This window comes from Henckelia pumila, chromosome 3, assembly GCF_033568475.1.
Source record: "Henckelia pumila isolate YLH828 chromosome 3, ASM3356847v2, whole genome shotgun sequence".
NCBI classification, from domain to species: Eukaryota; Viridiplantae; Streptophyta; class Magnoliopsida; order Lamiales; family Gesneriaceae; genus Henckelia; species Henckelia pumila.
The window spans coordinates 134432500-134455904 of record NC_133122.1 but is presented as its reverse complement, the minus strand read 5'-3'; the positions used below and the strand labels follow the sequence as shown (position 1 = coordinate 134455904).

At 39.2% G+C, this 23405-nt stretch overlaps 1 protein-coding gene across 1 annotated transcript; it reads left to right on the top strand.

Annotated features, from left to right (window-relative positions):
• Window positions 1-476: 476 nt before the first annotated feature.
• LOC140889538 (uncharacterized) lies at window positions 477-23092 on the top strand. The gene is made up of 9 exons (XM_073297253.1): window positions 477-589; window positions 671-926; window positions 1021-1371; window positions 3629-3784; window positions 9930-10085; window positions 20490-20544; window positions 21408-21781; window positions 22001-22219; window positions 22346-23092. The coding sequence occupies exons 1-9, from the start codon at window positions 477-479 to the stop codon at window positions 23090-23092; spliced, it is 2427 nt and encodes an 808-aa protein (XP_073153354.1).
• The last annotated feature ends 313 nt before the right edge of the window (window positions 23093-23405 follow it).

Genomic DNA, 23405 nt, shown 5'->3' with positions numbered 1-23405 from the left:
AAGAACAAAAGGCCCTATTAGCAGATGAAAGCAACAACAAATGGGCTGAATCAGACTCCACTTCATCTGATTCAGAAACATCATCAAGTGAAAGTGAAGATGAAGCCAACAAATGTCTTATGGCTAATGACGTTGATATTCCAGATGATGGAGCGATACTTGACTTTACTTCTGATGAATTTAGTAAGGAAGATCTTATTAATGCATTAAATGAGATGGTTAATGAATATCACATGCTATCTCATAAGTTTGATGAGGTCAGAACAAATAGAAAGAGCTCAACAGATAAGTCAGATCAAAGTAACTCAGATGAGTACACTGGATCAGACAGTCTAAAAGCTCAGATAAGTTTGTTAATGACTGAAAACAAAGATATGAGAAGTCAGCTTCAAGAAACTCTATCTTAAAATCAGAGATTAACAGATCTAGTAAACTCTTGGAATAAAGCATCGATATCCTTAGATAAACTTACCGGAATGCAGAAGCAAGCTGGAGATAAATCTGGCTTAGGCTACAACATGAATGAAGAAAGTTCATCTATCTCAACTACTCAATCTTGTCTGGAAAATAACAACTTTAAATCCATGAAGTTTGTGAGAACCAGCACGATATATGAACCAGAGATTCCTATGACATATTCAATACCTCAATAGAGTAAACTCTTACACAGAGGGCTGGGATATGTTGAGCCAGACAAATCTAAGTCTCGATGGACTAAACCTAGATCAAATTGGTCTGGATATGGTCTTGAAAGACAAAGGACTTCATCAACTCAACATAAACCACATTCTAATAACTCTTATAGAAAGTATTGGAAGTCAAACAGGAACAATCAATATGATCACTACACTTGGCATACACAGCACAATGCACAAAGGTCATTAGATAAATCAGTTATCCCAAAAGGAAGACATCACGGCAAGCCTGTAAGAATAATACAAGTGTGGATTCCAAAGGGAATAATCCAGCGTGGACCCAAGTAAGAATGGGGACCAAAGTTATTTTAATTTACTTTTGCAGGTAAACAGAAATGAACTCATTAAGCAAGCAGTCTGGTATTTGGATAGTGGATGCTCAAGGCATATGACGGGAGATAGAAGAATGCTATCTGACTATATTCCAGGATCGGGACATAAGATTTTCTTCGGAGATAATTCTAAAGGTACAACCATGGGTAAGGGTAAGCTTATCCCCGGAAATATTCGCATTAAAGATGTATTACTTGTAGAAAATTTAAAATATAATCTGATTAGTATTAGTCAATTGTGTGATTACGACTACTGCGTAGAATTCCAAAAGCACACTTGCATTGTAAAAGATCAATCTGGACTAATCATTATGATAGGTGAAAGAAGTGGAAATACTTATAAGGTAAATTGGTCATATCAACCACTTACTACAGTCTATTTGGTAACAACAAAGATGAACCAAAATTGGTTCATAAAATTTAATGCATAATAAAAATCGATTGCATCTTAAAAGTTTAAAAACTCGAACAGGTTAAAATCCATGCAAACGACTATAATCTCAAAAGTATGCAAACTAATGAAAAATAGTAAACATGTGCGGAAAATAGCTCAATACAAAAAATATCTCATCATAAACTAAATCAACTGAAACATGAGCTGGTGAAGGTCACGGGTGTGCTAGCTTGCCACGGATGCACAGAGGTCTTCACCACCAGTCGGGACCACAACCTCCTGAATAACGTAAAACTCACCTGCACACCATTTAGATCTAGTGAGCCTAAAGGTCCAGCATGCTCTACCTTTAATAACGAGTACTACTAAATAAAACCACATGCAAGCACATAACGTATATAAAAATAACTTGAGGATTCTAATGCATGCATGATCATAAAATCGTATGCATAAACTGCGTCGTAATCTAAATCATAACATAATACGTATCATAATACGTAACATAAGCATTGGCATGTCATAAACATAAAATCATTTTCTGTGGGTCATATCAGTGAAGTGTAACCTAATTCGATTGATCAATCTAAATCCATCGTACGTGGTGGCGGCCTGTTGGGTGTACCCCTAACACCCTATGCCACTTCACCCAACCTTTGGGAATCCATAGGCTCATAATCGTTAGTGAAAAGGTCATCGGGCCCGGTATCCCGACCTCCAGTCCCGTGTTTGTCACAAATCACTTCAACTTCCCAAAAATATTTTCTTTACATGCCCGTTATCTTATCATAAAATACATGCATGAATCATGAACTTAGAAATATCATTTTCTTAAAATTTTGCCCGTAAATATATATTTAATTCATTTTTCATAATAAAAATCATACTTATATAAAAATATACATATACTTCTATTAAATATATATTTACGAACTATTTTGTTTGTCACTGGCTAGTTCGAGTTGCTGCCCTTTAACTAAAGCCCATAAACTTAGACTGGCTCATTAACATTTATACTGGCCCAAAAATACTTATACTAGCTCAATCACACTTAAAATGACCCAATCAGACTTAGATTGGCACAATAGTACTTAGTCCAACTTTGAACTTAGCCCAACCAAATAATTAAACAACTTAGGCTCGTTAACATATTTAGCTCTATTATTAAATTAAACCTCCAATAAATATCTTAAGCCCAATAAGTTTGGCTCAATAACTAAATCAATTCATTCAAGGCCAAATAACACTTTAACCCAAATAAACAACTAAGCCCAATAAATAAATTGAACACAATAAACATTTTAGACCCAATAACTAAATTAAGCCCAATGAACATCTTAGGTCCAATAACAAAATTGACCCAATGAATAAATTAAACACTTTGACTCTTAAATAAATTATCCAGCCCAAAATAAAATAATCCGGAACCAAACCATAACATATGACCCTAATACACTTTACCCGACCCGGACAACCCACTCGCCCGAGCTCTGCCTGAGCTGCCTGCTAGATAGACCATCCTTACAATCATCCAACTGTTCACCTAGCCGACACTATTTCAAGAAATCTTAAACCAACACTCAAAGGGAGCTAATCCAACCATCAAACCAGTGAACAACAGCTAAGAACTAGCCATGACAGAAAAATCATTCACAATACATAAAAACACGAATGATGCATGAGTTAAAATTTGAGCTACCATATCCACATACAAATGCAACAACACAATTTAATTATGAAAACAGTGAATATACTGATCTAAATGGTGTGAGAAAGAAAATATATAACATGCCTTTGCATTTAAAACGCACGAAAAACTAATACGGTTGCGGTTGCGCGTATCGGGACTCGGAAATCTCATAATTATCCAATTCTGGAAGCTCAAATTCCTAAACTGCTGATTTCTGCCTCTAATTATTCTCAACTAGCATCCAATCTGCAAAAAATCACAAAATGGTCAAAAGTCAAACTTGGTCAACTCTGGTCGAACTTTGACCAAAAATTACCGAACTTTATTGCGCTCTCACCGCTTAACGATTTCGAATCACGACTCGAAATTGGATATTCGGATCTATCACATCGAACCGGTCAAAAATGGATAACACGTCGGAGGTCGGTGGCTCGCCAGAGAAGACGGCGGCGATGGCGGCGGCGCGGCGGCGATCGTCGGAAAATCGCAGAACAGCTCCAAAAATTCTGAATTTTGGCAGGGTTGTAGAGCTCAACGAGACAATTCTAATGCACTAGGCCATGGCCGGAATGGACCACCGTGGTCGCTGGAATCGGTGAAAAACATCCGGCGGGGGCGTGAGATTCCGAGCTCAGATCCGTCCGCTTTTCTCACGAAAAATGCTGAAAAAAGCTTGGTAAATGATCTTCACACATCCTACTACCTTTTAGCAACTCAAAAACTAACAAAAACGAGCTAAAATTTGATCAATACGCGCGAGGAAGACGGTGAATAGTGGCCACTCCTTCTCGACTTCGTGCTCGGCAAATCGGACACCAAAAATCACAATTCTATGTATGGTTGTGACCGCCTCGACGAGAGCTACAAGATGGGAGGGTCAATTGACGGCAATGGGCGGCGGCCCGCGACGAAAGAGGCGATTTGGGGGTTAGGGTTTTAGCGTGTGTTTTAGGTGTTTAGTTTGTGAGAGAGAGTGTACCACTTAATATTATAAAATTTGGTCCTAAAATGACCTGGTCTAATCCATTTTAATGCTCTTGTGTTATTTTACTCCAATATGTAATTTAACACATTTTTACAATTATCAGAAATAGCGAACTTTGACATGGCAACTAGACTAGTTAATTTCCAATTAATAAATTGAGTCAATCTAAGGCTTTGACCAGTCACCCAAACTGATTATTTTCTCCAATTTCAATTATCTGGCATCAATAATTATTTTTAATTCCATTATATCAATAATTATCTCAAAATGCCAATATTATCAGATATTCAAAAATAGTCAAGCTCATTGACTAATTGGCACGTGTATTTTGTAAATACACTCTATAACTCATTTGGCAGTAATAATTATTTTTTTCAACTCAATAATTATTTTAATTGCCAATTAATTCGTTAATAAATTTTGGGACGTTACAACTCTCCCCTCCTTAAATGGAATTTCGTCCTCGAAATTGGAGTAAGTATCGATAAGCTTTGGACAATACGTCCGCATAACGACCTTGGCTTCCGAGAGAGCCTCCTCCTCTGACTGATTCTAACACCGGACCTTGACCATGGGAAAAACTCGCGTTCTAAGTATCTGCTCCTCCCGTGCTAAGATCTGCTCTAGTCGTTCCTCAGACGACAAGTCTGACGCCAACTGCAGAGGCTCCTATCCATAACGCATCACGCCCTTTATGGGCGCAATCCTCACAAACACATGGTCTCCAACAGCAAACTCGAGGTCTCATAGTCGTCGGTCAGCATAACTCTTCTGACGACTCTGTGTGGCCCTCATCTTGTCCCAAATTCGAACCACGATATCTGTAGTCTGCTGAACTAACTCAGAACCTAAGAGAATTCTCTCGCCAACAACGTTCCAATGCACGGAAGATCTACACCTTGTTTCGATAAAGTCTCGTATGGAGACATACCTATGGACGCCTGACAAGCGATGCTATATGTAAACTCCACTAACGGTAGTCTCGACTCCTAAGAGCCCTGAAATTCAATCACAATAGAATCTCAACAAAACCTCGATATAAACTATTCCACGATTCTATCTGGTGCCCGCCAAACACTAAATTCCAATGGTGCTCACAATCACTATCAGTTACGAGCCAAAACAATGTCAAGATGACGTTCAGTATAACTCAACTCAATAAATAACTTGCTGGGTCATAATCAAATCGAAATCGAAGAGACATGGTTCAGAACAATATCAAAATACAATAAACTGGAAAACAAATCTGCAAAAAGGAAACAACTCGTTTGCAGTCTAATACAAGGGGTGAGCGAATCAATTCAAGGCTCCATGAACAAGGGATACGAGCCAATCAATCAGTATCAAATCAGATGATCACCTGTCAATAGGTATGACATCATGTCCATCATCAATACAAATCAAAATCAAGGTTTTCAGCGTGGCTTACACACGAGGAAATCCGCACGCACTCAACGAAAATGAAATAAAATCCCAAGGTGTAATCCGATGTCAACAAAATAAAATTGAGATCCCAATGGAATAGAATAATACTCACCCAAATCAATATCCATGTCTAGATTTAGAATTCAAGTTCTCAAGAAATATGAATTTCTGAAATTCATAACCGAAATATCATTCGAAGCCAAATTGACTGAATCTTCAATGAACAATGTCATGTGAATCAAGGAATGCATGAACTACAAGAAGGATTCCAATATTTTCGGAAAGAATCGATAAAATGACTTACGTAACTGATTTTCCTCTATCCCAAAAGCACCTTCCCAATCCCTCACAAAATCAACTAAACTTCAATCAATACTTAATTACTCAATTAGGACTATCACCAAATTCCCAAATTTCATATCTTCAACAAACTAATTCATCTCTCAATAGTACCCTTCACCCGAATCATTTGGCTCAACGATTCCTGAGAAAAATGAAATCTAAATTTCTCAATAGCAATCAATCAAATCTCTAAGATAATTCTCAAAACATTCTCTCCGACCCAACATTCGAATCTAACCTATAGCAAACAATTACTAAAATCCTCAAAAACTACTGAGAGTTAAAAGAATGTGTAGCTCTATAATCTAGCAACACAACGTAACAATAACTCTAAGGCTAATCTTACCTGTATGCAAAAGATTTCCTAACAGATATAGGCCGTTCCTATAGAGCAAGCAATTAGCATCCTAAGTTCAATCCTGAGCATGCTAATTTAACCAATTCCCAATTCTCATCCTACACATCCATTTCTAAAACACAATTACAATAGTCAAGCAATTTCAAATGCAAATCTTAACTAAGAATCTCAATAACTGAATTTAAGAACACAAATAAGGACTATCCACGATAAGAGAAGTATCAGGATTTTCATCCTCAGCATGCACCACAAACAAGCGCTCTGTGGTCTGCCTCACCCTGTGACAGTTCCTCGAAATCTTTCTGGATCCTCGCAATGGTAACACCTGATTGAGCCAACCAAACACTTTCTATAATGAGGCCTTTGACACTGTCTGTAGAAAGGTACCCCTCCAGTGCTAGGAGCAACTGTCCCCTAATGCTGATAGCCCTGTGCCTCTGCTGCTGCTGCTGATGCAGTCTAGGAGAATCTGATCCCTTAGACGACCCAAAATAAGACTTCTATGTTGGCTGCTGCAAGGAATGTCCTCTAGATGACTGCTGGAACTGTCTTTTCTTCTGGGAGTCAGCCTGCATCTCCTTCCTCCCTTCTCGGACTGGCATGCTCGACTAACCGCTACCTTGTGATTCGTCACGTCTGCCATGGAAACATATGCTTGATATCGGACCTCAAGTTTCCAGTAAAATGCTGCAGCATCTCTCCATTGTAGCAATCATGGGCACGAAGTGACACTCCCGCTCGAATTTCCTCAGATACTTGGCCACAATCCTGTCTTCCTGTCGAAGGCTCATGAAGTCACGAATCAGATGGCCTCGCACATCCTCTGTGAAGTACTTTTCAAATAAAGCCGTCTTGAAATCCCTTCAAATCATCCTGGCCTGATCAAGACCAGTCACTGCGCCTTCCCACCAGAGAGTTGCATCATCATTTAACATGTAGATTGCGCATCTGACCCAATCAGCATCCTGGGTCCCCATGAAGGCAAAGATCGTCTACAACGCTAGAATCTACTCCTCAGCCACAAGTGGATCACGGGTCCACGCAAAATCCTTCGATCCTTGCTTGCAAAACCTCTCACTGATGTCCTCATCGTGCGCCTTCCTAAGCTATCCAGCCTGATGCTCAAGTAAACTCGTGATACTAGCTAGCATGCCCATGCTGGACCTCTCAAAATCTGCGAGTGGTAGAGCTGCAGGTGAAGGTAGAGGCGAAGGTGGATCCTGATTACCCGCATCGCAAACTACGCGACTCAGAGACATACTGTAATTCCCAATAATCCTCACGCAACCGTAGTGCATAGATATGTATTTTAATTTAAAAGCCTTATAACATGAATTTCAGTGAAAACTAACTCATGGGTCCCATTCGTAAAACATAATTAAAAGCATTTAAAACTCACAGACTAGTAGTGCGACATTTGACCTCCATGTAGCAGGCTAGCCAACCCTCCAAGGACCTTGCTCTGATACCAAATGAAACGAACCAAACTCGAAGGAATTTTTTTTTATATTACATATATGCATCTATACTTAAAATAGATTTTCATAAAATTTAATGCATAATAAAAATCGATTGCATCTTAAAAGTTTAAAAACTCGAACAGGTTAAAATCCATGCAAACGACTATAATCTCAAAAGTATGCAAACTAATGAAAAATAGTAAACATGTGCGGAAAATAGCTCAATACAAAAAATATCTCATCATAAACTAAATCAACTGAAACATGAGCTGGCGAAGGTCACGGGTGTGCTAGCTCACCACGGATGCATAGAGGTCTTCACCACCAGTCGGGACCACAACCTCCTGAATAACATAAAACTCACCTGCACACCATTTAGATCTAGTGAGCCTAAAGGCCCAGCATGTTCTACCTTTAATAACGAGTACTACTAAATAAAACCACATGCAAGCACATAACATATATAAAAATAACCTGAGGATTCTAATGCATGCATGATCGTAAAATCGTATGCATAAATTGCGTCGTAATCTAAATCATAACATAACACGTAACATAAGCATTGGCATGTCATAAACATAAAAATAATTTTCTGTGGGACATATCAGTGAAGTGTAACCTAATTCGATTGATCAATCTAAATCCATCGTACGTGGTGGCGGCCTGTGGGGTGTACCCCTAACGCCCTATGCCACTTTACCCAACCTTTGGGGATCCATAGGCTCATCATCGTAAGTGGAAAGGTCATCGGGCCCGGTATCACGACCTCCAGTCTCGTGTTTGTCACAAATCACTTCAACTTCCCAAAAATATTTTCTTTACATGCCCGTTATCTCATCATAAAATATATACATGAATCATGAACTTAGAAATATCATTTTCTTAAAATTTTTCCCGTAAATATATATTTAATTCATTTTTCATAATAAAAATTATACTAATATCAAATATACATATACTTCTATTAAATATATATTTACGGACTATTTTGTTTGTCACTGGCTAGTTCGAGTTGCTGCCCCTTAACTAAAGCCCATAAACTTAGACTGGCTCATTAACATTTATACTGGCCCAAAAATACTTATACTAGCTCAATCACACTTAAAATGACCCAATCAGACTTAGATTGGAACAATAGTACATAGTCCAACTTTGAACTTAGCCCAATCAAATAATTAAACAACTTAGGCTCGTTAACATATTTAGCTCTATTATTAAATTAAACCTCCAATAAATATCTTAAGCCCAATAAGCTTGGCTCAATAACTAAATCAATTTATTCAAGCCAAAATAACACTTTATCCCAAATAACCAACTAAGCCCAATAAATAAATTGAACACAATAAACATTTTAGACCCTATAACTAAATTAAGCCCAATGAACATCTTAGGTCCAATACAAAATTGACCCAATGAATAAACTAAATACTTAGACTCTTAAATAAATTATTCGGCCCAAAATAAAATAATCTGGAACCAAACCATAACATATGACCCTAATACACTTTACCCGACCCGAACAACCCACTCGCCCGAGCCCTGCCTGAGCTGCCCGCTAGATAGACCATCCTTACAATCATCCAACTGTTCACCTAGCCGACACTATTTCAAGACATCTTAAATCAACACTCAAAGGAACCTAATCCAACCATCAAACCAGTGAACAACAGCTAAGAACTAGCCATGACAGAAAAATCATTCACAATACATAAAAACACGAATGATGCATGAGTTAAAATTTGAGCTACCATATTCACATACAAATGCAACAACACAATTTAATCATCAAAACAGTGAATATACTGATCTAAATGGTGTGAGAAAGGAAAGATATAACATGCCTTTGCGTTTAAAACGCACGAAAAACTAATACGGTTGCGGTTACGCGTATCGGGACTCGGAAATCTCATAATTATCCAATTCTGGAAGCTCAAATTCTTAAACTGCAGATTTCTGCCTCTAATTATTCTCAACTAGCTTCCAATCTGCGAAAAATCACACAATGGTCAAAAGTCAACCTTGGTCAACTCTGGTCAAACTTTGACCAAAAATTACCGAACTTTATTGCGCTCTCACCGCTTAACGATTTTAAATCATGACTCAAAACTTGGATATTCGGATCTATCACGTCGAACCGGTCAAAAATTGATAACACGTCTGAGGTCGGTGGCTCGCCAGAGAAGACAGAGGCGGCGCGGCGGCGGTTGTCGGAAAATCGCAGAACAGCTCCAAAAATTCTGAAATTTGGCAGGGTTGTAGAGCTCGACGAGACGATTCTAATGCACTAGGCCACGACTGGAATGGACCACTGTGTTCGCCGAAATCAGCGAAAAACAGCCGCCGGGGGCGTGAGCTTCCGAGCTCAGATCCGTCCGCTTTTCTCACGAAAAATGCTGAAAAAAGCTTGGTAAATGATCTTCACACATCCTACTACCATTTAGCAACTCAAAAACTAACAAAAAAGAGCTAAAATTCGATCAATACGCGCGAGGAAGACGATGAATAGTGGCCACTCCTTCTCGACTTCGTGCTCGGCAAATCGGACACCAAAAATCACAATTCTTAGTATGGTTGTGACCGACTCGACGGGAGCTACAAGATGGGAGGGTCAATCGACGGCGATGGGCGGCGGCTGGCAGCCGGCGACGGAAGAGGCAATTTGGGGGCTAGTGTTTTAGTGTGTGTTTTAGGTGTTTAGTACGTGAGAGTGTTGGAAAACTGGCGAGTTCCCAGACCAATTACGATTGATACCCGGTGCAGCGGAAGTTTAAAAATTTTTCATGGAACGTTTCCATGGTATGGGTATCAACCGTTCATCGATTGAATTACGTGTGTGTAAAATTTAAATAACAATTAAATAAATTTTACCTCAAATCTCGCAACGAGATTAATGGACACCAACAGAACAATTCTGCTCTTGTTGTCTCTCCCTGGAACCGATGAACGCCTTCAATCAGGTCCACGAACAGAGGTTTAATCCCTCTGATAGATTGCACTAGAAAATCTATCAGAAGTTTTCTGCGAAGAGAATACACGAATTTGATTCGTAATTCCTTACTGCAATTCAAAAATCACAGACCGGAATTTTCTCGGGCAGAGCAAGGGGGCGGCCGAAATTCTTTGAGAGAGAATAGGGTTTTCGAATTTTTGCTCTCAAAAATTATGACCTGTTGTGTGTAATTTCTGTACTGAAATAACTTATTTATAATGCAGGCCACTAACACCTTAGGGCCCATTAGTCATAAGCTGGGGCCCGACAAGCAAAGCCCGCTCGTTCAGAAATTAATATAAAATTCATCGTGACTCCGATTGATGAAACGATTTCACCAATGTGCACAGAAACCATTTCTGCACGTTTTAAAGTCAAAATAAATTTTCCTGAATCCGAATTCAGTGGTTTCCAAAAATGTCCATCCCTATGTCATTTTAGGAAATCCTACTCCCTTACTCTTATTTAAGAAGTCCAACTCCTTAGTTCATTAAATTTAACTCTTTAAATTTAACTATCTCAACGGGGATTAAAACTCCATTACACTGTGTGACCCTCAATGGTTCAGGGATACAGCTAGCCGTGGGCTCACAACTCCTTGTGACTCGGAACAACACTTTCCGACTTGCCCAACGAATCATGGTAAAGCGCCTAGCAACATCGCCCCATGATTCCCTAGGTATCACTGATAGTGCCTACAAGAACCAGTAGATTTTGGTTAGCGTACATTACGGTCCCTTCATCCATATATCCCGATCGAATCAACAACCATTGGTATATCGAGAGTCGCTCAAGATTCGATAACTATGCAATGCATCTTGAAGATCAAATTAGTGACATCGCATGTGCTACTAAGAAACCATTTCTTAAATCACATCAAGTACTCTGGCCAGAGATTTGTCACACTAATATCTCCTCAGATCGCATAGGATATCCACACTCGCAAGTATGTGGTGAATCCTTGACAACAATGCATTGACTCCTATATGTGTCGTAACTGTACCCAATCTCGACACCTGATGACCCCCTCAGAGTCGGTAAACGAGTCAAAGCACAGTACTAGCATATAGAGTCTCCATGATGTTTCAAGTCGTAAGGACTAATGGTGTACAACCAAAACCGCGGACTTTATCCACTCGATAAGTGATAACCACTTGGAAAGTCCGGATAGGGTAGTTCGACTATTCATCCTATGAATATCCATTTGCATGCTTCGAACATCTCCATGTTCCCTACCAATGAAACGTGGTACTCCGCATCGCAAATGCTAGTCTCAAACTCGAGCGATCCTTATCCTTATTATCGGACGGCTCAATCGACTAGGAACGGTTTTAGAATATACAGTGACTATAAGATGTATTTCATGATAGACATCTCCATGTTCTACCACATCTTACATACACTATAGTATATTCAAGGTCTTTATCAAACAACAATAGTATCACAATATAACAATATGAAGTAATATAAAGTCATTGCCATAAAAGTGTAAATAATATTAAACAAAAGATTGTTTATACAAAGAGTCAACAAAGCCCATAGCCACACAGTTGGCTCACTGGGCACCCACTCTTACAATCTCCCACTTGCCCTATAGCCAACTAGTCATACTACGTAGACCCATTGCTTCGCGATGTTTGTCAAACAATGGTCCTGGCAAAGGCTTAGTAAGTGGATCAGCGATATTGTCTGCAGAGGCCACTCGTTCGACACTGATGTCTCCTCTTTCCACAATCTCCCGGATTATGTGGTATTTCCTCAGTACGTGTTTGGATCTTTGATGAGACCTTGGTTCCTTTGCTTGAGCAACGGCACCCGTGTTGTCGCAGTACACCGGGACTGGACCAACAAATTCAGGAATGACGCCCAACTCTTGGACGAAATTCCTCATCCAAACGGCCTCTTTAGCAGCAGCTGATGCTGCAATGTATTCAGCCTCAGTGGTGGAATCCGCTGTGGTGTCCTGCTTGGAACTCTTCCAAGAGACAGCACCGCCATTGAGCATGAACACAAATCCAGAGGTTGACTTCGAGTCATCCACATCACTTTGGAAGCTAGAGTCGGTATAGCCTTCCAGTTTGAGTTCTCGTCCTCCATAAACCATGAACATATTCTTAGTCCTTCGCAAGTACTTAAGAATGTCCTTCACGGCTTTCCAATGCATCTGACCAGGATTAGACTGATATCTGCTCGTGACACTCAGAGCAAATGCTACATCCGTCTGGTAGATATCATCCCATACATGATACTACCTATAGCTGACGCATATGGTACATGTGTCATATTCTCTATCTCTGCATCAGTCTTGGACACATAGACTTGGATAGAGAAACTCCATGACACATGGGTAGATGTCCTCTCTTGGACCCATCCATTGAAAACCGTTTCAATATGGTATCGATGTAGGTTGATTGAGTGAGTCCTATCATTCTCTTAGATCTATCCCTATAGATCTGTATCCCAAGAATGTAGGATGCCTCACCCAAATCCTTCATCGAAAATCTACCTGATAACCATATCTTTGTTGACTGCAACATCCCTACATCATTCCCAATGAGTAGGATGTCATCAACATAAAGTACTAAGAATGTCACCGCATCCTTAACTACTTTCTTGTACACGCAAGGTTCCTCGGGTTCTTGATGAAACCAAAGTCTTTAATTGTTTCATCAAATTTCTGGTTCCAACTTCTTGATGCTTGTTTTAGACCATAAATTGATCTCTGAAGCTTGCATACCTTATGCTCGCTTCCCATGGATGTGTACCCCTCAGGCTGCTTCATATAGATTTCTTCCTTAATGTCTCCATTAAGAAAAGCAGTCTTCACATCCATTTGCCATATCTCATAGTCATACCATGCAGCTATGGCAATAAGGATTCTTATGGACTTGAACATTGCAACTGGTGAAAAGGTTTCGTCATAGTCAACTCCTTGCCTTTGAGTATAACCTTTAGCCACCAATCGCGCCTTGTAGGTCAATACCTTACCATCAGGCCCAAGCTTTCTTTTGTAGATCCATTTACACCCTATTGGAACAATTCCATCGGGAGGATCCACTAAAGTCCAGACTTGGTTAGTATGCATCGAATCCAATTCTGATTGCATAGCTTCAAGCCATAAATTCGAATCCGCATCAGAAATTGCTTCCTTGAAGCTTCTTGGATCACATCCAATGTCGGGTTCATCTTGACCCTCTTCAAGAAGAAGACCATATCGAACTGGAGGTCTAGAAGTCCTCTCGGATCTTCTAGGTGCAGGCGTGTCCAGCAATGGTTCCTGAGGTGTGGGATCGTTATTTTGTATTTCGGGTTCTTCTCGAACTTCTTCGAGTTCCATCATCTCGCCTTTCTTATCCAATAAGAACTCCTTCTCCAAGAAGGTGGCATTCCGTGAAACAAACACCTTTGTTTCAGCAGGATAATAGAAATAATATCCGATTGAATTCTTCGGATACCCCACAAAATAACACAAGCTGGATCGATTATCCAACTTATCTCCACTGTCCGCTTCACGTAAGCAGGACATCCCCAAATCCTCAAGTACGAATACTTAGGAGCTTTGCCATTCCATAACTCGTATGGTGTTTTGTCCACTGCTTTAGTGTGGACGTTATTCAACAACAATACCGCCGTTTCAAGCGCATAGCCCCAAAACGAAGGTGGAAGCTCAGTGAAGCTCATCATGGATCGAACCATGTCCAACAAAGTTCGATTACGACGCTCCGATACACCATTAAGCTGTGGTGTCATAGGAGGAGTCCACTGAGAGAGAATCCCATTCTCTTTTAGATAGTCCAAAAACTCGGTACTCAAGTATTCTCCACCTCGATCCGATCGAAGTGCTTTAATACTTTTACCTAGCTTGTTTTCTACTTCAGCCTTGAATTCTTTGAACTTTTCAAATGCTTCAGACTTATATTTCATTAAATATAAATACCCATACCTTGAATAATCGTCAGTAAAGGTAATGAAGTAGGTGTGGCCATATTGAGTCCCAACTCTAAATGGTCCACAAACATCTGTATGGATCAAATCCAACAGATTTTGACTACGTTCAGGCTTCCCCTTAAAAGGAGATTTAGTCATTTTCCCTTTTAGGCAGGATTCACAAGTAGGTAGAGAGTTAATATCAGACATATCAAACATGCCCTCTCCCACTAGCTTGTTCATCCTTGAGGAAATATGACCTAGTCTAGCGTGCCAAAGGTTTGCCGGGTTTTGACTATCGATTTTCCTTTTGTTTGTTGTCGCCGGTTTGTCAATACAATTTACTGGAACGTCTTTTAGTTTTAAATTGTATAGATCGTTTTCAAGTTGTCCATTTCCAATTAAACATTCATTCTTGTAAATACTGCAAATCCCATTCACAAAATTACAAGAATAACCATCTCTATCAAGCATAGAAATAGAAATAATGTTTTTAATTAAATCTGGCACAAATAAAACATCTCTCAACAATAATTTAAAACCATTCTGCAAAATCAAACAAACATCTCCAATGGCCGTAGCTTCAACTCTGGAACCATTCCCGAGCCTCAGCTGGGTCTCACCCATTCTAAGCCTGCGACTTCTTGTCATCACCTGCAAATCATTGCAAATGTGAGAACCACATCCGGTATCCAATACCCAAGAAGTTGTATTAAGTGACATGTTTATTTCGATATAGAACATACCCTTTGCAGTTCCCAACTGCTCAAGATACTCCTTGCAGTTGCGCTTCCAATGACCCGGCTTCTTGCAGTAATGGCAAACATCCTTGGATTTTCCATCGTTTGAAGCCTTTGTCTTTTGCTTCTTCTCGGGTTCCACTTTCTTGGGTGGGGCAGAACGTTTCTTGCCCTTCATACTTGGCCCCTTCTTAGCAGAAGATGAGGAGCCCACCAAGAAAGCTGGCTTATCCTTCTTAAGTGTGGATTCATATGTAACGAGCATATTGACCATCTCTTCAAGGGTGGCCTCTATCTTGTTCATATTAAAATTTATCACGAATCCATCAAATGAAGAAGGAAGAGATAGAAGCAGCAAGTCCACATTGAGTTCATGCTCCAACACCAAATCAAGGGTCGCTAACTTCTGTATGAGCCAAATCACTCGTACCCCATGATCACGGACCGAAGTCCCTTCACGCATGCGGCACGTCATCAACTCCTTAACAGTAGAGAACCTTTCAGCCCTCGACTGAGCCCCAAAAAGTTCCTTGAGTTGCGTGTGAATGTCAGCAGCATTCACCGTGTCCTCAAATCGCCTCTGGAGTTCATCAGACATCGAGGCTTGCATATAGCATTTGGTCTTGATGTCATGGTCACACCATGCATCAAGTTTGGCCAATTCCTCCGGACTTATGTCAGCTGGTGCTTCCTTCGGAGGTGCTTTCTCTAACACGTAGAGCATTTTCTCCGAAGTTAAGACAATCTTCAACTTTCGGAACCATTCCGTATAGTTGGCGCCAGTCAGCTTGTTTTGTTCGAGGATCGAGAATAAAGGATTTCGCGAATTCATTGTATGAAATACTGAAAAGGAAAAACAGACATATATCAATGATTGTTTAACAATTTACTAAGACATAAAATAGGCGAATTTAATTTTATGAATCTCACTCCCATTTTTAACGATTTCACCACCCTCTAGTGAAAACGGGAAACTTTTTCCTTAGTGAGAACATGGAGTCCAATTGACAAACTTATGGTCCCGAATAATATCAGCCAACCATAATTCTCAAAAGGTAGAGCCCAATTGCTTCCAAAGCAACCCCCATGTATTTACCTCATGTCCAATAAGGGCCCAATAATATGACGCCGTTTAAAGTGACATGTCAAGATGACCCATCAATATTAAGTTGTGATGGACGGTCGCCATGTGGATCCCCCAATAATATGAGCCGATCCCATGGGAGTTCCACCCAACTTACAACATTTGTCGATCCAATGTACAGCTTTCCGACGAACGGGCCCCCCCAATAATATGAGCCGGACCGTATCCGCGGGTAGCATCACATACATTGACCGTTGATGGAAGGTAGGAACATTTAAACAATATTTAAATTTCCTTTATTTATCTTGATATAAATTTTAAATCATATTTAAAATGAGGGATTTTATTTATAAAAATATTTGTCTCATCATTTTTAATTTATTGCATGCATTGCCGGATTCACGCAATTTATGTCTAAACATGCATACAATCATAATATCACATATTATATAGGATGATCGATTCCATTTCTAATTGACCCGTGGTTGCCAATCACGGGTCTTAGTCCAATCCTAGGTAATATGCAGTATGCAAATGCAATCCTATTACATATGCTTCCAATTTACATTTCTTCAGTCTTCATTGTCTGCTGGGCCCACCATCTTCAAATCTTGATCTCCCACTAAATCTAATGTATTTACAATTAAATAACAATGACAAGTAGGGGATACATTTTTAGGGGGTGGGAACGGGCTATAAACCAAGCCCACTTTTATTACATATGACATTCATATCGGGCCATAAACCAGGCCCATTAATAAAACCAACAACAATAAAGACAAAATGTAAATTCCTAACATACACCTACAAAATTGGTCATGGCAATCGATCATCCTTATCCAATAACATTTAATTCAAAATTAATTTATTGGATAACATGCTGTGGCAATTCAAATTTAAACAAGATAAAATCATATTTTATATATAAAATCACATTTCACATATAAAATCATATTTTATCTCCATATCAAATAAAATCATATTTTATCTATAAAATCCAATTTTACAAATAAAATCATATTTTATCTAATATATCATAAGATCATATCTTATCATCAATTGTACCAAAATAATTGATTTCAAAATTCAATTTACGGATAAAATATTAAAATTTTCCAAAAATTCAAATTTATCCAAAATCAATTTTAAAATTTACGGACTCGAACAATTCGATCCGAAATCTCGTGAACCAATCAAAAACAATTTTTGACCGGACCAAAAATAAAATTTTAAATATTAAAATTAATAAAAATTAAAAATTAATTTTTCCCGCGGGCCACCCGGGACACTCCCGGGTTGGCCCGCACCCGGGGCGCGGGCCGGGGGCAGCCCGGCTGCCCCCTTAGGGCAGCGCCTGGCGCCGCCCCTGGGCGGCGCCGTGCGCTGCCCTGGGCGGCGCCGAGCGCCGCCCTGCGCAGCGCCCAGCGCTGCGCTGGGCGGCGCCGAGCGCTGCCCTGCGCAGCGCCCAGCGCTGCGCTGGGCAGCGCACAGCGCTGCCCTGGGCGGCGCCGTGCGCCGCCCTGGGCGGCGACGGTCGCCGCCTTGGGCGGCGCTGTGCGCCCCCTTTGGGCGGCGCCGTGCGCCGCCCGGGGCAGCAACAATTGCTGCCCCACCGGGCAGCGATCCAATCGCTGCCCGGGTTTTGCCCCGAAAAATTTTTTTTTTTTTTTATTAAAAATATTTATTTTGTTTCATAAACCGAGACTCAAAAATTTTGTACAATTGATTATTCAATCGATTGATCTGAGCAACCTGGCTCTGATACCACTGTTGGAAAACTGGCGAGTTCCCAGACCAATTACGATTGATACCCGGTGCAGCGGAAGTTTAAAAATTTTTCATGGAACGTTTCCATGGTATGGGTATCAACCGTTCATCGATTGAATTACGTGTGTGTAAAATTTAAATAACAATTAAATAAATTTTACCTCAAATCTCGCAACGAGATTAATGGACACCAACAGAACAATTCTGCTCTTGTTGTCTCTCCCTGGAACCGATGAACGCCTTCAATCAGGTCCACGAACAGAGGTTTAATCCCTCTGATAGATTGCACTAGAAAATCTATCAGAAGTTTTCTGCGAAGAGAATACACGAATTTGATTCGTTATTCCTTACTGCAATTCAAAAATCACAGACCGGAATTTTCTCGGGCAGAGCAAGGGGGCGGCCGAAATTCTTTGAGAGAGAATAGGGTTTTCGAATTTTTGCTCTCAAAAATTATGACCTGTTGTGTGTAATTTCTGTACTGAAATAACTTATTTATAATGCAGGCCACTAACACCTTAGGGCCCATTAGTCATAAGCTGGGGCCCGACAAGCAAAGCCCGCTCGTTCAGAAATTAATATAAAATTCATCGTGACTCCGATTGATGAAACGATTTCACCAATGTGCACAGAAACCATTTCTGCACGTTTTAAAGTCAAAATAAATTTTCCTGAATCCGAATTCAGTGGTTTCCAAAAATGTCCATCCCTATGTCATTTTAGGAAATCCTACTCCCTTACTCTTATTTAAGAAGTCCAACTCCTTAGTTCATTAAATTTAACTCTTTAAATTTAACTATCTCAACGGGGATTAAAACTCCATTACACTGTGTGACCCTCAATGGTTCAGGGATACAGCTAGCCGTGGGCTCACAACTCCTTGTGACTCGGAACAACACTTTCCGACTTGCCCAACGAATCATGGTAAAGCGCCTAGCAACATCGCCCCATGATTCCCTAGGTATCACTGATAGTGCCTACAAGAACCAGTAGATTTTGGTTAGCGTACAGTACGGTCCCTTCATCCATATATCCCGATCGAATCAACAACCATTGGTATATCGAGAGTCGCTCAAGATTCGATAACTATGCAATGCATCTTGAAGATCAAATTAGTGACATCGCATGTGCTACTAAGAAACCATTTCTTAAATCACATCAAGTACTCTGGCCAGAGATTTGTCACACTAATATCTCCTCAGATCGCATAGGATATCCACACTCGCAAGTATGTGGTGAATCCTTGACAACAATGCATTGACTCCTATATGTGTCGTAACTGTACCCAATCTCGACACCTGATGACCCCCTCAGAGTCGGTAAACGAGTCAAAGCACAGTACTAGCATATAGAGTCTCCATGATGTTTCAAGTCGTAAGGACTAATGGTGTACAACCAAAACCGCGGACTTTATCCACTCGATAAGTGATAACCACTTGGAAAGTCCGGATAGGGTAGTTCGACTATTCATCCTATGAATATCCATTTGCATGCTTCGAACATCTCCATGTTCCCTACCAATGAAACGTGGTACTCCGCATCGCAAATGCTAGTCTCAAACTCGAGCGATCCTTATCCTTATTATCGGACGGCTCAATCGACTAGGAACGGTTTTAGAATATACAGTGACTATAAGATGTATTTCATGATAGACATCTCCATGTTCTACCACATCTTACATACACTATAGTATATTCAAGGTCTTTATCAAAACAACAATAGTATATCACAATATAACAATATGAAGTAATATAAAGTCATTGCCATAAAAGTGTAAATAATATTAAACAAAAGATTGTTTATACAAAGAGTCAACAAAGCCCATAGCCACACAGTTGGCTCACTGGGCACCCACTCTTACAGAGAGAGAGTGTACCACTTAATATTATAAAATTTGGTCCTAAAATGACCCAGTTTGATCCATTTTAATGCTCTTGTATTATTTTACTGCAATATGTAATTTAACACATTTTTACAATTATCAGAAATAGCGAACTTTGACCTGGCAACTAGACCAGTTAATTCCTAATAAATAAATTGAGTCAATCAAAGGCTTTGACCAGTCACCTAAACTGATTATTTTCTCCAATTTAAATTATCTGACATCAATAATTATTTTTAATTCCATTATCTCAAAATGCCAATATTATCAGATATTCAGAAATAGTCAAACTCATTGACTAATTGGCACGTGTATTTTGTAAATACACTCTATAACTAATTTGGAAGTAATAATTATTTTTTTCAACTCAATAATTATTTTAATTGCCAATTAATTCGTTAATAAATTTTGGGACGTTACAGAATCACTTGAACTTCAAAGCTTTAGCCAATTTGAGTAAACATGAATTGGTTACAGGTCTGCCTAAAATCGAGTTTTCAAAAGATAAAGTGTGTTCTGCCTGCCAACTGGATAAGCAGATCAGATCAACTTTTAAAAACAAAGGATGTAAATCTTCTTCCAAAAGCTTAGAACTATTGCACATGGATCTTTTTGGTCCTATACCAGTAACAAGCTTAGAGGGAATGAAGTACACCCTAGTTATTGTTGATGATTTCTCGAGATTCACTTGGGTGATATTTTTAAAATCCAAAGATCAAACTGCCACCCAATTGATTAAACTTCTTTTAAGACTTCAAAATGAAAAATCTCAATCGATTGATAAAATTAGAAGTGACAAAGGAACCGAGTTTACAAATCAACTCTGTCTACTTATCTTGAAAATCATGGAATCAAGCATGAGTATTCAGTATCTAGAACGCCACAACAAAATGGTGTTGCAGAAAGGAGAAATAGAACTCTAAAGGAAGCTGCTAGAACAATGATTGCTGATTCAGGTATTTCACAAAAGTTTTGGGCAGAAGTCGTAAACACAGCTTGTTATACTCAGAACAGATCAATGATTAATAAGAAAGTCGGAAAAACACCCTATGAGATCTGGTATGGTAAAGTTCCAGTGATATCTTATTTCAAAGTCTTTGGCTGTAAATGTTTCATACATAACAATGGTAAGACTCATTTGACTGCACTCAATGTCAGATCAGATGCTGACATATTTCTTGGTTACTCATCTGCTAGTAAAGCATATAGAGCGTTTAATACTAAATCTCTAACAGTTGAAGAATCAATTCACATTGTGTTTGATGAAACATCGATTACTAATGAATCTCCAAACTTAAATGATCTTAGTAACAGAATAGAAGATTAAAAGTTTGACACAGATGATGAGGAAGAGATCCAGATCATAAAGAACAGAGAAATTCTATGTGAACCAGATCAGGTTGAAGAACAGAGACCAGAGGAACCACCAGTTGATAATGAGATACCTATTGACACAGATCATGTTGAACCTCACAATGATCAAACCCAACAAGGAAACACAGATCATCATTACAGATGGTCCAAAACTCACCCACCAAGTTTGGTAATAGGTAATCCATCTGCACCGTTGAGAACCAGAGGTCAGATGATTAATGAATTTATGCATGCTGCTTTTATCTCTCACATAGAACCTAAGAATATAGAAGAAGCTCTTCTTGACAGTTATTGGATAGAAGCTATGCAAGATGAATTGAACCAATTTGAAAGAAACTATGTCTGGCACTTAGTTCCTAGGTCCTCAGATAAATTTATAATAGGAACTAGATGGTTATTTAAAAATAAACTCAATGAAAGTGGTACGGTAATAAGAAATAAGGCTCTCTTAGTTGCATAGGGTTACAAACAAGAAGAAGGTATTGATTTTGATGAAACCTTTGCTCCTGTAGCTAGACTTGAAGCTATTAGAATATTTCTTGCTTATGCTGCTTTCAAGGACTTTAAGGTATTCCAGATGGATGTCAAAAGTGCGTTTCTCAATGGTCTTCTTCAAGAAGAAGTATTTGTTGAACAACCCCCAGGTTTTGAAAGCAAAACTTATCCAGATCATGTATTCAAACTGGATAAAGCTCTTTACGGGTTGAAACAAGCCCCACGAGCTTGGTATGATACTCTCTCACTTTTTCTTAATGATCATGGTTTTACTATTGGCTCTGTAGATAAAACTCTTTTCAAATTTGTCAAAGGCGATCATACTTTATTAGTGCAAATCTATGTTGATGACATCATATTTGGGTCAACTAACCCCAAATTATGTAAGAAATTTTCTAAGATGATGCAGAACAAATTCGAGATGAGTATGATAGGAGAATTAACATTATTCCTTGGATTACAAGTCAGGCAGATGGACAAAGGAATATTTATCAATCAGGTTAAATATACAAAGGAACTCCTAAAGAAATTTGGAATGGAAAATTGCTCTGCTGCTAATACGCCAATGAGCGCCTCAATCAAATTGGACAAAGATGAAGCTGGACTATCAGTAGATCAAACCCTATTTAGAGGAATTATAGGTTTCTTACTTTATCTGACAGCAAGCAGACAGGACATTATGTTTTCAGTCGGTCTGTGTGCAAGATTTCAATCTGATCCTAAGCAATCTCACTACAATGCTGCCAAAAGGATTCTTAAATATCTTAAAGGAACTCAGAACGTCGGATTATGGTATCCAAAGGATTCAAGTTTTAATCTTATTGGTTATTCAGATGCAGATTATGGAGGTTGCAGAATTGATCATAAAAGCACAAGTGGGACTTGTAAATTTCTTGGAGACAGGCTTATTTCTTGGTTTAGTAAGAAACAAACTTCTATTGCTACATCTACAGCTGAATCAAAATACTTAGCTGCAGAAAGTTGTTGTGCGCCATTGCTATGGATTCAACATCAACTCAGAGATTATGGTGCTGATTCATCTGAATCACCTATTTCTGTGACAATACAAGCGCAATTGCTATTACCTATAATCCTGTCTTGCATTCTAGAACAAAGCACATTGACTTTCGTCATCACTTCATCCGAGACCATGTGAAAAAGAAAGATGTTCGTCTGGAACATGTCTCAACTGATCTGCAAGTTGCTGATATCTTCACAAAGCCTTTACCTGACGCTAAGTTTTCTTATTTTCGTAATGTTCTTGGTTTAATTGATATTAATTAGTTAGGCACTTGTTTAGGGGGAATATCTGCTATACACTAATAACTTTTCTGGCTCAAGAACAGAGAAACAGATGAAAAACATAAAGATATTGCAATTTCATTCATTGATCTTCATCATAAGTTACATGAGCAAGATCTATTCTACTACGCATTTCTAGGCTCCAGTTGATCATCCAAGAAATTAGG

What these genes read in the sequence shown, in the direction of transcription:
- LOC140889538 (XM_073297253.1), top strand. Translation starts at nt 477, where the DNA reads ATGCAGAAGCAAGCTGGAGATAAATCTGGCTTAGGCTACAACATGAAT. An exon ending in TAAACATGAATTGGTTACAG is followed by an intron (nt 20,545 to 21,407) that starts GTCTGCCTAAAA and finishes AGTTTGACACAG; the next exon opens with ATGATGAGGAAGAGATCCAG. An exon ending in ATGGTTTTACTATTGGCTCT is followed by an intron (nt 22,220 to 22,345) that starts GTAGATAAAACT and finishes AAGATGATGCAG; the next exon opens with AACAAATTCGAGATGAGTAT.